This window comes from Centropristis striata, chromosome 10 (assembly GCF_030273125.1).
Source record: "Centropristis striata isolate RG_2023a ecotype Rhode Island chromosome 10, C.striata_1.0, whole genome shotgun sequence".
In the NCBI taxonomy this organism is placed as follows: Eukaryota; Metazoa; Chordata; class Actinopteri; order Perciformes; family Serranidae; genus Centropristis; species Centropristis striata.
The window spans coordinates 16,898,857-16,915,573 of NC_081526.1; the positions used below are offsets into that span (position 1 = coordinate 16,898,857).

General features: G+C 39.5%; 1 protein-coding gene across 1 annotated transcript in view; it reads right to left on the reverse strand.

Moving 5' to 3' along the window:
- cerkl (ceramide kinase-like) overlaps positions 1-16,217 on the reverse strand; it is a 28,690-nt gene extending 12,473 nt beyond the window's left edge. Inside the window, exons 1-3 of the mRNA XM_059343008.1 lie at positions 15,913-16,217; positions 14,543-14,652; positions 7,803-8,033 (exon numbers count right to left, since the gene is read on the reverse strand). Coding sequence (XP_059198991.1) covers positions 7,803-8,033; positions 14,543-14,652; positions 15,913-16,163 — 592 coding nt within the window. The 5' untranslated portion in view covers positions 16,164-16,217. The remainder of the gene's footprint in view (positions 1-7,802; positions 8,034-14,542; positions 14,653-15,912) is intronic.
- Positions 16,218-16,717: the final 500 nt, after the last annotated feature.

Here is a 16,717-nt window from a genome sequence, read left to right on the forward strand (position 1 = left end):
AAGCTCCGCCCTTTTGGTGCCGCTCCAAAATTTACGCCACCAACCCCACTCTAACCAACATGATTCCACTTCTGCATTTGAAGACACACATTTCTACCCTGGTCTCAAATGCTGGAGAATGGGAAAAGGTACCCTGGACTCGAGGTCCCAGGATGATACTAGGAGCCAGGGAAGCAGGGGGGCTTGGGACAGCGCTCAGGGCCCCATATGACTACCTAAGTTGGACAAAGTCTCAGGGCAACACTCTGAGCCAATTAGCCCTTTATGACTGAACAGTTCCAGGAACTATTGAACCAGAGTCCCTAAACTCCACTCCACTGCATGACTCGACTAGACTCATATTTGGTACCAGACCCTTTTCTCTGTTTCTATGTTTGCTTGAAATCAGTGCTGATAACACATACAGGAGATGCTGAATAAAGTCCACAAAAATAATTAAATTTATAAAATCATCCAAGATCACCTGGAGGAGAAATGATTCATGTGCCCACGACAGATCAGTGCAGAGTCAAGGTAGAAAGCTTCAACAACAATATTTCATGGTGCTTTCGGCTCCATGTTGCTTTGTTAATTCCGTGTTGACATTTTACTCTGCTACATTTTCCCATATCGTCGAAAAAAGATACTCTTTATATTTCCAGAACTCGCCTGAAAGTCACCAAGTTTTAAAGTTTTCTTCAGTATAAAAGTATTTCAGTGTTAGTTGTCTGCACATTCATGTGTAAATTGTGAACAGGAACAGCTAATAGAAAATTCTGCATACGTTTAAAGACACCAATTTGTAACAATTATGACTAAAAGGCAGGATTCAATCTATAGGCCTTAATGTCACTAGAGGAAAATAAGATCTTGGGGCACTTTCACAACCCAAAGTTTAGTCCTTTTCAATCGAACTCTGATGCGGTTAAATCCTTGTTATGGGTTGTTTGGTCGCTTTCATGCTCTGGTGCGGACCTAAACAACCGGTCCGAGACCACTTGCGAGAGGGGGTCTCCTTATATTTTCAGAACTTTCATGAAAATCACCAAGTTTGAAACTTTTCTTCAATATAAAAGTAATTCAATGGTAGCTGTCTGTACATCCATGAGTACACTGCAAACAGGAACAGCTAATAGCCAATTCAGCATATGTTTAAATGTGGAAAATCGCAAAAAAAATGTAACAAACAGGATTTAAGTTGTAGACTACAGTCTGTTATAGAACAGATTAATGGCCATCCTGTTAATGACAAAGTAATTTAAATCACTGTTAATGCCACTAAAGAAAAACAGTGATCTTGAACGCCCAAATTGGGCCCCCCGTCTCTCTAAGTGATTGTTGCATGATTGATGCTCTCTCACACACAGTCTCAGTCTCATGGGAGATGAGGTCATTCAATTTGATGATATGTTTCAAAGAAGAAAGGCAGACAGACAGGTACATGCGGAGAGATCAAGTATCCATCATATCATCTCCCAGCCTCGGCCAGCGCTGCTAAAACGTTACCATGGTAAACAATCCCAGTGTTGTTACGAGGAAGTGTAGAGTTTCTGACGGATGACTGAAGACTGAAGCTGCTGAATGTTGTTGACAAAAACAGATTATATTTTGGTTCAAACTCCATCTGAGGTCTGCAGACAGAAGCAATCAATTAAAGGCTTTAAACGTCCAGTTTAATCAGATTATCTCGAAGGATACAGGCTGCAGATGTTTTGTAGACATGAGCCTATTTCTAGTATTTGTAGAGCTGAAGCAGCAACAGCAACAATTCTGATAAAATTAATTTCATTAATAAAAGATAAACAAACACCCTCTGGTTCCAGCTTCTCAAATGTGAACTGTTTTTCTCAGTTTTATGTCACTGTAAATTGGATACCTTTGGACTGCTGGACAACCAAAAGGAGCCATTTCAGGATGACAGTGACAGTTTTCACTATATTTCATAGAGTAAATGACAATAACAACTAATGATGAAAATAATGAGGATGAGAAATTCTCAATGAGCAATACGGTAAATGAAATGGTAAGTTGACCTGACTATGAAATCTGGTACTATGCAGTCTGTTTTCTCAGTTTCTTACCATCTCCACTGTACAGATTTAGAAAATTGGGAAAGTAAACAGATTGTTTTTCTGGAAATCCCTGTATCTGTCGCAGTATACTACTGCACAGTAGCAGATTTTATAGTAGGTCACCGTATTGCTGGCTTGTTCACATTACTTTGAATTCATGGCAATTCATCCTATAGTTGTCAAGACATTTCCATTGAACCCATGAATGAATGAATGGTCTCCTAAAAGCAATACAGATGCTGACTGACAGGTGAGACATCCTAAGCAACCTTTGAGTTGCCAGGTTGCATTAAAATCATGTGAAAAATAGGGCATATCAAAGGGATTGACCTCTGTACCGTCTGTAAATTAATCGGGTTGGGTCTGAATGTGTGCTGCTCTACAATAAAGTCTGTTTCTTAACAAACTTATAAAGATTACAGACTACATATGAAAGAGAGAGACAAACAGGCAGACAGATTTCTCTCCTCGTGTCACTATGGACACACTCACCGACGTCACGGACACACCAGTTAATATGTAACACCGAGCTGTGCACAAACATGCAGCCATAAAGCAGTTTATAGAGTATATAGCTCTCCTCAGCCTGAACTGTCTCCCTCTGTTAAAAGAGACAAACTAGAATAGAGTAATAACAACACACAGTTAAGTGCTCACTGTTTGATGCAGCAGGTTGTGTCGGTCTCGTGTCAGGAGAACCTGTGGTTGTAAAACTTTGAGTAAATTGTTTATTACTGGAGCCTTTGTTCCTCCTCTGTGATGTAGTGTGCTTGGATTTGGTTCTTTATTTTGAGATGAAAGTCATTATCTTACAAGAGATGAGGATTAGTTGATTGGCAGCTATTTTGGTAATCAAATAATTGTTTAAGTTCCAGCTTCTCCATTGGGAGTATTTGCTGCTTTTTCTATGTTTCCTATCATTCCAAAATGATTAGATTTCAGTTTTGGACTGTTGGTCCGACGAAGCAAGACATCTGAAGACAGATCCTTGGGATTCAGGGAAATTATGAAACCATTTTATGCACTCTGTTGTCTTAGTAATATTCAAAGCACAAAAAAAATCCAGTTGTGAATTGATTATTTTCATTTTGAGTTACAAAATGGTTGGCGGGCCATTTTTACTGGCCACTGGGAATGGGCCTGATAGTTCAGTCGGTCTGAAAAATACCAGGATTCATTAAGGTCTGACGCAGACCACAAATCTTCTATCAACTCTTCTATCAAATCTTTTCACACTGTTTCTCATTTGCAAAGAGAACTTGAAAACATTGCAGTAAGTAGCTTGTGTACAGTAGGTTGCAGCTAAAGTACCACAAAAAAATAATCTGTGCTAAAAAAATTCTAGCCTTTAGCTGAAAATGTTGAAATAAAAACCTGATAAGTTTCTACGAGTTTCTAAGGGATATTTGAAAAAATTGATATTTGACCGCATTCCTACTGGTTGTGTTGATGGCGTCATTTTGACCTTAAGACACCTTATAGTACCACCGGATTGACCACCGCCACCTTCACTGTGAACCCCAACTAACAGCTCTGTAACCGAGCACAAAACTGGCATCAGATTGACAAGACAATTGATCTGGGAGGAGTCGTGACAGCCGCTGGTGGCCTGGGCGAGCCCGGTCTGGTCGTCCCGTGAGCTCCGCCGCCACCACTGACCTGTCACTGTGTTGTGCTGTTAAACAACTGCAGTCAATCCATCCCGCCGTCTGACTGCGTGTATGGAAACAGACTCTATACAGCATCACCGCTCGCCTTTTGTCACCCTGACTGCCATTCACTCTCCGTGCAGCGTTCTGCAGCTGCTTCACACAGCAAATAACGCTCGAGAAACAGAAAAGTGTCTGCTCTCTGCTCGCCATTGTGCAGTTGAATGTTTTGGGCCTGAAGGTTAAGAAGTGGCGGTGGTGTCGGCAGCGGCGGGACTGCTTGCTCCGCGATGCCACGTTTCACACAACAATAAGCTTTTCACACTGACCTCTGGCTGGAAAATAGGCTTAATGTCCGTGCAGCAGCGGAGAGACTGACTGTTTACCTTCCACACACACACACACAGACTCTGCTGCCGCGGTGTGTAAAGTCACAAAAGCCGTCACAGTTTGATGTGTAGTGTGACCACGCGAGCTGACACACGACCTGTGAGCCATTCATGTGTGTGTGTGAGTGTGTGAGCGCGAGGCCAAAGACAAACACTTAAAGAAGTTGTGACTTTGCTGCAGGGCCTCATGGGTAATCTGGTTTGACGAACGGACAGACGGACAGACAGACAGGTGACCAGCGATAACCTGTCAGAACAATGCCATGGTGACAAAATGACAGTAGAGCGTGCACTTGACCTTTGACCTCCTCATTTATGGAGGAGCTTGTAACGTCTCTGTTGCAGTCGACATAGAAAAACCTGAAATATAAAGTGTGTTTTGTGCGAGTTAAATCCATACACACAGCACTCTAACATTTCTATTGTGTGTCAAGTGTCAGCCAGGCACCGCCCACTACAGTGCACCTGGGAAACCAGCGTCTGGGAACTTTGTCTGCAGCGACATCAGAACTTCATCACACCCTTCCTGTCAGGAGGTGGATGGGATACAAGTAGCCTGAATTCAGTTTTTATGGGGAAATAGGTGCAAAAGTGGTTAAATCTACACAAACATTATAGCAGTCAACACTGACGGAAAGTGTTGCTCACTTTTAGCAGAGAGAAAATCTATTTTTTATCCAGGCCAAGACTCCCTCCTTGTGTGCCGGTCATTGTTCATAGTCTGAACCTATGAACCTAAAAACCTAATATATCGCTACTCTGTTTCATCAATGTTAAGCTGAAAAAACTTGCACGTAGGCTGATATTTAACCTTGCTGTTCTGTAGGGAGACGCACTTAAACCAAGAAAAGGTTAAATATTTATATTGTTAAGCTATGAGTAGAGGAAAAGTCAGCTAGCTGGTAGGCAAATTTGTGCAGTGTACAGTATAATGCCACAGGCTTAAGCTTATGATGGTGACAAATATATTGATTAAGGCATCTTTAAAGTAATAATTTAACATTTTGTGCAGTGCTTTTTATTCCTGTTGTAGACTGAGATGCAAAGAATAACATCACATTGTTGTGCGGCTGAATGGGAGCAAAACAAAGTCAGAAATTTGCAGGCTGTCACAGCAGCAGATCACATGATATTCTGTCCTCAGTGTGTGTGGGTGTCTGTACACAAATCGACAAATAGTGAACAAGTTCCAAGAGAAGGACAGAAACTGGAGTAATGTTCACTGGTCTTTACTGTTGTCTTTCTCTTGAAATCATTTTTTTTTAAACTGAAATAACAGAAATAATACAATATATTAACAGAGACAACAATGTAACACAACCTGACAATTACATGCAAATAAACTAAACATTGAAATGATTAAAAAACGTAAACATAACTCATAAGCGATCATTTTCCTAGGCAAAACAGCGAAATGATGAAGCTAGCTGGAAACTACAAGCTGACCACATGGCATGGAGAAATCTAATGCTTTAATGATCAAAGCCTCAACATTATGACCTGGCAATGTCATGTGACCTAATCCACCTATCACAACAAACGCTGGACTTAAACAAGAAAAAATGAATTACCCCTAAAGGCACACACAAGCAAAGCTTACACAGAACATGACACATGATACATGTGTAGTGTCTGAATGGCAACATACTGTTGACCTCATAGTATAAATTAGCTAAAATGTGAAATCTCTGCAGGCTGGTTATTGTAGTGACCAAAGTGAATCAGACACACATGCATGTTCATGTAGATGGTAGTTTAGTTAATCTCTCTTGCAGACATGATTCAATTGCTGACAGCACGTTACTGAGTACTGCTGAATATGTGTGTGTGCATAATCTGTCTTTTATGTTGCAGTGGATTAGCAGATTAGCTCTACTGTCTGATGTAACTGTGACTCACCTCATTAAACAGAGTGAAGATCCAGTTGATAGAAAACAATTCAATTATAATCTGAGCAGCTATCACTATAGCCAGCTAACACTTAGAGGCGGTCCTCATTCATTGTTTATTCTTATACCTCCCAAAAATATTTGTCAGGTGACATAGTATAAAGAGCAACAAAGTTCACAAAGAGAGGAGGTTTGGGTGGATGGGTCTAAGAAACTTTCATCCAGGAGACCAATGTTAGTGTCCCATGTAATTTACGCACTTAAATAATGTAAATTACCTAACAAATGTAGTTATTTTAACCCAAACCCAAAACCTTTTCTTAAACCTAACTGTGACTTTTCGTAGTATACCAAACAAAGCATTGTACTTTATGAGGAAAGTGTGCAAATGAAGACTGTTTTACATACAGTTTGAATGTTGTTGTTTTTTGTCTACAAAGAGAAATTCACATGTTTTGAATTCCAAATCTTTTGGATTTTTCTTTTTGATTCCAAATCACACAGGGTAGTGGAATATATTAATAATTCCCTGGAGAGTGGGTATAGTATACCTGAATGAATGAATGAATGAATGAATGAATGAATGAATGAATGAAGTATCTTTATCGAACATGTTTAAAAACAAAACAAACCGATAAAAGCAAAGAGGCCTTACGAATTAACAAAATAAAGAACAAAAAAGTATGGAACCTTGACGTCAATCTCAATAAACAAATTCTCAAGGCACTCTCCAGTAGGAAGAAGTAATGACTTATTCATTCCTACCCCTTTTTTATTTATATGTGTAGTATAAATATATATAAATATTAAATGATCTATACAATAAAGCAACTATCCCAGTTTTATATACAACTCAATACAATACAAACAACTATCCCAATTTTATACATAGCCCAATAAAATATAAACAGCTTTCCCAATTTTATGTACAACCCAACACAGTATGCCTTTGAGGGCTACACAAGGGAACAGCACACTTTTTCACTATGTTCAATGGAAAGAAATGTGATCATGACCCTCGAGCTGGCCTAAAATGTCAGCTACTTTTTATTTAAAGAAGACTTATATTGGCCCCACACTAGTTGAAATTATTATATAATTTTAAACATTTTCCAGTCATCCAAGATGAACACGAATGACTGCACCAAATGTCACGGCAATCCATCCAAGAGTGGTTGAGACATTGGATGTATCTATCTATCATGACAGTTAATGCTAATAATAACAGTATTACTCAGCAGTGTGTGTAATCATCTTACAGTATGACGCTCATAGAATTACTGAGTCATGTTTCCCGTGTAGCTCAGATCTTATGTAACACACACAAGCTGTCAATCTTACTATCAGCCTGGATTTGTTTTTCTTTATGAGTCCATCACATTGACAGAGACACAATGTGGGGCCAAGGATGCTCCAAACAACTGAGGTATCTGGGGTTTAAAGGTCAGTTTATCCAAATTACAAAACAATAGTGAGTGAATGGGAACACCATGTCTGAAATGTCCTTGGTTTATGGTAATAAAATCGTCAAAGCACCAATAGTAGCATTTACATTACATATATATGTCATAGGCTTTCATCCAAAGCAATTTTTACAAACTTTTTTGTTTGACAGAAGTACAACTGGGAAAGTGGATATTATTTTCAACCTCTCTGAACAATAAATATATTTTCCTGTTAAACTGCCTTAAGGCTAAAAGTGGCCATATTTACAATAGGTAATGTAAAATAATGACACTTGAAAAAACTTAAAACTCATACTTTAATTTATTGTGTTGGTCTTCATACAGCATGACTATCTAAATGTGTGTGTGTGTGTGTTACCTGTGAGCAGCTCCTTCAGAGTGTTGTACCACATGTGTGTGTGTTCTGCGGAGGCGTTGTGGAGGTGTAGCGTGTCCTCCTCTAGCCTCCTTCCTCTCCTCCTGCAGCAGAACAGAGCCACGCCGAGCACGGGTCCCCCCGACTGCTGGCCCACTGCTCGCCGCCGCTTCACCTTCACTGCAAACACGTCCCGCAACGGCATCACACCTGGCTGCTGCACGCACGGCTCACCTGAACACAGAGAGGTAGAGTTTACACACAGCACCTGAACACAACACACACCTGACTTTACTAATAACACTTCTAATATTACTTTAAGATAATTGCTTCGTATTCATGAAAGTGTAGACTAAATATAAATAAAATAAACTTTGTTATTAGTTGAACAAAATCATCTGTTTACTCAGGTTGCAAAAAGGAGCTGTTCACATTATTTTGTCCGTATACTGGTTAATCTTTGTTCACATTACATAACACCATTACCTCTATTAATCACTAATCCCTTGATCAGCAGAATGTACAGTAACACCTGTTAATCAATCAGTGTAATCAGGGGGGAATTCTGAAATCTCATTGGTCTATGGGAGATTAATCAGCCAATCCTTTGAGGATAATGTCAGCAGAGCTCAGACAATACACCCAGAGTTACTCAACACGCACACACACTCTGAAGCTTAAAAAAATGTCCCTGTAGACCTCCCTTATAACAAAAGAAGGTAAATTATTACTGTTATTTTGACTATTGAATGACAATTAAATATTTTTGGGGTTTACTTTCCATGAGCTAAGACAAATCAGAGCCACTGCAGCAGTTACTATTAGAAATTAAAACTAAGTATGATTTAAACAAAGTCTAACAAAGTGTATTCTTTGAGCAAAGAGAAAAATACAAGTGTGGCGGTGCTGGCACTTAACGCCATACTAATTTGGTTTCATTCATATCTATAAAAATCACTAATACCATTTTTTCTGTTCTTCTTTTCTGCTTAATATAATTTTAAACTGAAAACATTTATTCTTCATTCTTTCTTTATTTCAAGGATAGCCCTTGAGATGTACCGTCTCATTTTCGAGGGGGTCCTTACAAATAATGACAAACAATACAAAGGTAATGAAGAGTAAATACTAAACATATTACCAAACACATAAGCACAAGGTGACACACACACACACACACACACACACACACACACACACACCAACAATGCTACCCAAAGCTAGCCCCCCAGTTTTTTTTTAGTTTTTGACTGTTGGTCATAGAAAATAAGACATATAAAGACGTCAGCTTGGATTCTGGAAACCTCTGATTTGTTTGTGGCTTTAATTTTAAAAATCAAGCAAGCTTCAGATACATCACAGCAGGTGGACTAACATCTGTATGCAAAAAAACAACTCCTTAATGAGATATTAATCCATTTTAATCATCGGAGATACTCAAATACATCCAGATTTTTTTGTATTATTTATCCATCCACATTACCTCTAATATCCACTTTTAATCGTAATCAAACCTTCATGAAACAGCTTTGAACCACTGAGACATGAAAGATCCATCAGGTAATAGTTCTATATAATGATAGCTGATTAACTCCCCCTCTCTGTGAAATGCCCTCATGCTGTTATCAAATACCCAAAAACCCAAAACCACCCACCCCTCTTCCACCCGCAGAGGCCAGCGTCCATATGTCAGGGTCACAGTGAGTCTGTCTGTTGTTGTTGTTGATACATTCTCTGCTTGTTGTGTACATTTAATATTGTAAATAATACAATTTATTTAATATAAACACACTACATGCCACTTTAAAAGTTGATGCAGCAAGCATTTACTTATTTACAAATGCAGCAGACGCAGAGCAACATTATTGTCACTTGCCACTTGCATTTGTGTCCAACCAACAAAAGTTCAATAATCATTATGAAGTGGGTTTTATTTTCCATATTTTTTTCCATTATTTATGTCATTATATATGGTCTCCTCAGAACCACCACATTCCATTGACAAAAAAGTTATTAAACCTCTCAGAACTGCTGCCTTAGTCAATTAGTTTGTTTTATTGTGTAACTTTGGAATGACTGTTTTTGTCAATGGGTTAGTCTGGTGACTTAAATGGAGGCTGGTGGTGGCTACACTTAAACTGAAAAATATGTACATTAGCTTCAATGCTGATATTCTACCACTACTCCTTCTCCAATCTGGGGGCTTATATTGGGTAAGTACCTCAAATAAAACCGTCCCTTTGAGGAGTGCAGCATTGCAACATTAGCAGGCTGATATGAACGAAATACAGAATACAGTAAAGAATGCTTTATTTTAACCAAAAACATGCCCATATTTTAATTTGTTTTTTTTCTTTCTCATACATACACAGAAATGTCATATAAATAAAGAGAGTGGAAATTAAAAAAATAAATTGAAAGAGAAAGACAGACAGATTTTCTATCCACCCCAATAAAGATGACTCTGATCTGAGCTGACACAACCTACACACACACACACACACACACACACTGTATTGTCCGTCACAGGTAGCATGTTGGTTGGTTCCAGATGGAGATGAGTTTCCCATCATGCCCTCACCGACCCACTGTGCCAACACACAAACACACAAACAGTCTCACTCATACAGATATTTATATATTCTATATGTGTTTTAATGGATGACCTCGTTCCAACTACCTTCTAATTACTCCATACTACTAATTCTTAATTTAACACTAAAAAGCACAGTTAAATCCTAAAAATAATTGGGTGAACATGTAGGGCCGTCACCACAACACACGCACACACACACACGCACGCACACACGCACGCGCGCGCACGCACGCACACACACACACGCACACGCACACACACACACACACACACACACACACACACATACACACAGTGGCAGTCCAGTCTCATGGTGACCAGGCCATGTGGCTCACTGTGGGGACTTATGGATCATACACAGTTTACACACACACACACACACACACACACACACACACACACAACACACACACTGAGGCCTGCATCACTCCTTCAATGTCACTGGCGACAATGATCATGTAAACTGCTCTACCATTCTGATACTGTACACTTATTATAAATTGATTAATTATCGTTGGTTTCAACCTAAAACCGACAAATATATTTTACTGCCTGTTGGAATTTTCAGTTTTCTTTCAGAATATCCAAATTCCAAACTAATATTAAATCTAGGTGTGTAGTGGAACTGTAAAGTGGTAAAGTATGTTAAAATACATACAATGTTTACCTAATTTTTTAATGTGCTGATGGACACGGTTGCCCTCCATACATTGCAAAAAGGAAGTGCTTGAGACCGCGGAAAAAAAAACATGTCAACAAAATACAGATAGTGGTGAAACTGCTCCAGGATCTTGAAAAAGAGAAAGATTGTTTTTGTCTGTCTGCAAAACTGATTAAATTCAAACCCTACTGCAGTTAGGATACGTCTGTCTGTCTGTCTGTCAGCTCAGGTCTCACCTCTCTGACAGAGACAGAGAGACGGGCTGCTGGGTGAAACAGGATGAATTCATGTGTACAAATAAACAACAACAGCTGATCCATTTATATAGAAATATCTAATCAACACACACACAGCATGCTGACAGGCCGACTGTGTGTGTGTGAGTGAGTGTGTGTTAATCTCCTCACACTGAGAGACTCTAATAACCCCCCACGGGCCAAACCAACTGCTCTATACTACTGCCAACACACACGCGTGCACACACATCCACAGACACACACGCACAGAGTGCTGGCTTAATGACATTAACTTGGATGAAATACAGCAAAACAGATTGGCTTGAACCACACACACACGGACACACACTGTATTTACACCTTCATGCTGCACCACTAACCAGTTCTGTCTGAAAGGAGTTCAACTAACTAAAAACAGACACAACACGGGAAATTACCAAAATAATCAAAATAATACCGAAATATCACCACACCAGAGACTGTGTTAATATTTTAAGAATCAGACACAGCCCTTTTTGCCCCTTATGTTTCATTCTGAATTTGTGTCTTTAAATGTGTGTGTTTTAGTTGTGTTTTGTTTTGGCAAGCCAAAGATATGGCTAGCTTAGTATCAAGCTTCTGCCACTTCCTTTAATCACAGGAGAAGGAATCTCTCTCTGCCAGCTTCTGCTGTGATCAGAGGTACAGGACGCCAGCTTGGCTGATATGTTTTTATGAGGGATGGTGGTATTGACCCTGCTCAGACACCTGCAATTACTCCAGGTAGCAGAGGTAGAGATAGAAAGAATAAAGAAAAGACACGTAACAATTTAAATTTGTCTCTCTATGGCCCCGTTTACACGAGGACGCTTGCGGGTAAAAACGACAAAATATTTTATCGGAAGTGCCTTTCGTTTAGACGGTGACTGCGTTTTTGGGGCTTAAAAACGCAAAAATCTGAAACCACCTTCCAAAGTGGAAAAGTCAAATACACTCCGCCGTAGCGTGTCCGTCTACACTGACAAGACGCAAAACTCTGCTCAGATCAGCTCACGTCACGTACGCATTTACGTCACATACATGCCCCAGTACAGGAAAATAAACAAACATGTGGGATTATTTCCATGCGTCGGACCTTCAAGCTGCTCTGGCAGCTCTAATAAACTTACAGGAGTCTTTCCACCAAATGTACAGGATATATACAGATAGTATTAGTGAACAGAGAAGGATCTGGAATTACCTCTATCACATTTTGGATGCATCAATTGGTGGGAGGCGAGCCAGACGGCTTTGGACCTGGGAGATCTAGTGGATGGTGGATAACTTTGTGGATGGAGTAGCTGATGAAAATACGTGGTGTGAAAACTTCCACATGCCCAAAGGTGCTCTTATCGCTTTAAGTGATGCCGCCTGGCATGCATACAATCCAATTCCACACACTTTTGCGTCACCATATGCACGCAGATTTCCTCCCGAAAACGCTCGTCTAAACGCGGAATAAAAAGTGAAGACGCAACGGCACTTTTGCGTCTTCTGTTCAGACCGTCATCATGTAAACGTAGCCTATGATTCTGAATCGATTCACAGGAATAAGCATGAAATATGGTCAGCTGTCAGCCAATCACTGTGACTTTTTACTGGTATTTACTAAAGCCATTAACAGCAACCGTAAGATACCAGAAAGAGAACAAACAAAAAAACTGGCAGCCAAATAAAATCAAGTATTTTGTGGATACTTTGTGCACCATCACTAAGACACAAATTTTTGCCGAGTGAAGCACCAAAATCCTGCATTACCAAAGGAGCTGGCCACCAATGCACACTGCACTACTTAAATAATTTGGTCCATTGTTTGTTTAATCTTACATTTGCACTAGGGTTAGGATGAAGGATCAAACTGTGATGATTTGCTCTAATTCAAAATGTTTATAATAATTAATCAGTAATGAAGGGTGTTGCTCTTCTTATTGTCTCTTCTACTTTGGATTTTTGGCAAACTGGATCAGAACTTGATTTTGGAAAAGTGACAGCCCTAGCGCCCACCTTCAATTAATAAAATCAGAATTGGTGCTTTTTAAGCATGCAATGATGTCATTAACGCCACCAGTTTAAATCATGATGTTGGGCTCCATGCATCTGCGATAATAGTATCATCCATTTGCCCAACATGAATCTGCACTTGTACAGCATTTCCTTGGCATTGGTAAACACAGAAAGTCACTTTTTGTTTGTTTGTGTTTCTTTTCTTCAGAACAGAAAGACCAAACTTTGTTTCTTCAGAAAACATTAAACCAGTGGTGGTAGACACTAAATGATACGTCAGGCCATTATTCTGATACAGCTGGAAGACTGTAATATGTTTCCAAATTAATACACTAAACTTGGTCAAACAAACACGACGAGGAGTCAACAAATGTGCTTGTGGCTCTGTGATGCTGTACTTTGACAGTGCTTTAAGCGTTTTACTATTATCAGCTTGTTAACATCAAAGCATCAAAACTTAATAACTTTGTCTAATGGTCATAGTTGATCCCCTGTTTATTTCTTTTCAGCTTTTTGGATGTTGTTTATTTATTATCTGCTATACTGTAGCTTTTACAACTTTTTGTACATACATGTTGCATAATAAAGGTCCAAAATGATGTGAAATTGCATATTTTTTATTAAAACATAACTTGTTCTTGGTGATGGACCCCGAAACCCCCTACCAAATACATGCAAGTCTTCAACAAACCTGGGGAAACACTGCAGTCTTAATTAACAGCACTGCTGGACTACTCGGAATTGTCTTTTTTTAAATAATCCTGACATATTGTTGAATTCCTAAAATGAATACTTCCACCATCGAATTAAGAGTCACTGTGATACTTTAGTCTTCTAGACAAAATTGTGGAGGGAAGAACATGCGTTACAATCTCAAGAACAATGCTAATAAAGTGACACTTGCCTTGAACTGAGCTACACAATATGACTGTGTGTCTGAATTGTCTGATTTGATGTCAACCAGTTTATTTTAAAACAACGCTGATATAACCAAAAAAACACTTAAACACACACTAAATGACAAACATAAACCACCTCATTAGCCCAGTAACACTCTGTCTGTGTGTGCCTGTGTGTGTCCAGATGTCGTGTTTCAGGTGGTCTCAACATGACAGAACTTCTCCATTACAGCACCAGATGTCTCGACATACACACCGTCTGTCTGTCTGACTGTCTGTCTGTTTGTCTGTCTGTCTGTCCGACCACCTGAAACATTACAACCACTGACCTGTGGGGGACTCTGGAGTGATGGGGATCCATGTCAGCCTTGTCCGGGTGAGCAGGACATCGTGACTCTTCTTCCCCAGTTTAAAGATCCCACGCAGCACAACATGCTCACTGACACATAGAAAAACCACAGATTAATTGAAAGCAAAAAAGAGGCCTTAATAAATATTTTGTCATTTGCATATATTTATCAATAAAGTGACTGAAGGATTAATCAATAGGTCATATGATGAGTACTGGTCTCTGTAAATGCTGTTTGAGAGAAGTCATCTGTACTTGGGGAACGGTGACATACATTTAAGGTATTGTTGTAGCTATCAAGCATCATGTTATTTTGAGTTATGACTTTCCCTTGCTAACCTTTTCAAATTGTAAAACAAAACGTATACGTAGGGCAATAAACCAAGATGGCGAAGCCGAAAATGCCAAACTCAAAGCTTCAAAACCGAAGTCCTGAGGAACATCGCTAGGCTTTGAAGCCAATTAGAGAAATACAGGGAAATGCCCCATTGCTGCATAAGAACCATAGAAGAATCAGGTTTTTTTTTAATGCACAGAAGTCATCTTTTTTTGGCTTCTTGCCTCTTTTTCTTAAGGAAGCTCAGATCTCTGGACATCTGTAGTAAGATGCTGCAGATGTTTTATCAGTCTGTGATGGTAGTGTGTTGTTTTATGCTGCAGTCTGCTGGGGAGGCAGCATCACACACAGAGATGCAAGGCGGTTGGACAGACTGGTCAAAAAAGCTGGTTCTGTGGTTGGAGCCATGTTGGACACACTGGAGGAGGTGGTGGAGAGATGACCTGTCAAGATGTTCCAGGCCATCCTGAAATACCCGGATCATCCGCTACACAAAACCTTTATGGACCAAAAAAAACAGCAGTGGACAGCTCCTCTCTCTCCGTTGCAGTACGGAGAGATACAAAAGATCCTTCGCTCCTACAGCCATCAAGCTGTCTCATTCTTCAAGAGATTCTACCAGACTAACTGAATTTCCCCTCTGGGATAAATAAAATAATTTTGATTTGATCACACTGAGCAACTTTCATAGGAATGAATTGGGCCCCTCCTCATGATGACCACATCCACTATTTTTATACAGTCTACGTTAAATAGCTTTGTGTTGATGCATCAGGGAATCAAATTATCCATTCTTTTACTTTTACTGTGGTAAAGTGTATCTATTACTGTGGTAAAGTAAATCTAGCTAAATATTATCTAAGGTTTTTTTTACTTTGAAAGTGTTGTTGTTATGAAAACTGACATTTCTTCTGGTCATCTGATTTATCAGTTTGTTGTTTACACCAATCAGAGAGCTCTCTGTGGTTCTGTGAGGAACCTGTCAGTGAAGAATCCTCAGAACAAACACTCACCTTTTCTCCTCCTCCTCCTCCTCCTCCACCTGCTGATGTTCTCCTTCTTTTTCCCGCCTCTCCTGCTTCTTCTTCTTCGCGCTTCGTTTTTCTTTTTTCTTCTTCTTCGTGCTGTCTCTCTTCTCTCCGTTGAGCTCCTTCTCCCCAGACTCCGACATGTTCACCGGCTTAAACCGACGAACAAACAAACAAACAAAAACTCGGTTATGAATATGTTTCTCTTTGATTAAAAACAAGTGGCAGATAAACATACGATAAGCTGATCACCGCCGATAGCTTTTGTTGTGTTTCCGGTGAGTGTCGCTATGGAGACGCAGCTCTACCGGACTCGTAGCTCGGGCACGCGGCTGATCCACCGGTGTCTAATCAACGGCGGTGCGCGCTCCCGCGGGTATCCTTCGTCCCAGCGGGAGTGCGCGCAGAGAGAGTCTGAAACTGTTGTTGATCAAGAGTTTACTGAATAATCGATTAAACACCTCTGATTGATTTATATATATATATATATATATATATATATATATATATATATATATATATACTTCATGATTGGTTGATTATAATATTGACTAAGTAGAGCAGTAGTAGCTAAATTTACTCAAGTACAGTTTTGAGGTATTCTGCTTAAATATTTCCTCTTTATGCTATGATTATTTTTGCATGTATTAAGACAAAATAATCTGTGGTGGTAGCACTCTAATCTTTTGCTAATGCTACTAATACCACAGTTTGAAAATAAAAATAAAAATACCTTTACTTACAAGTAAAAGTCCTTTATTCAAAATGTAATAGGTCTACAAGAGGTATT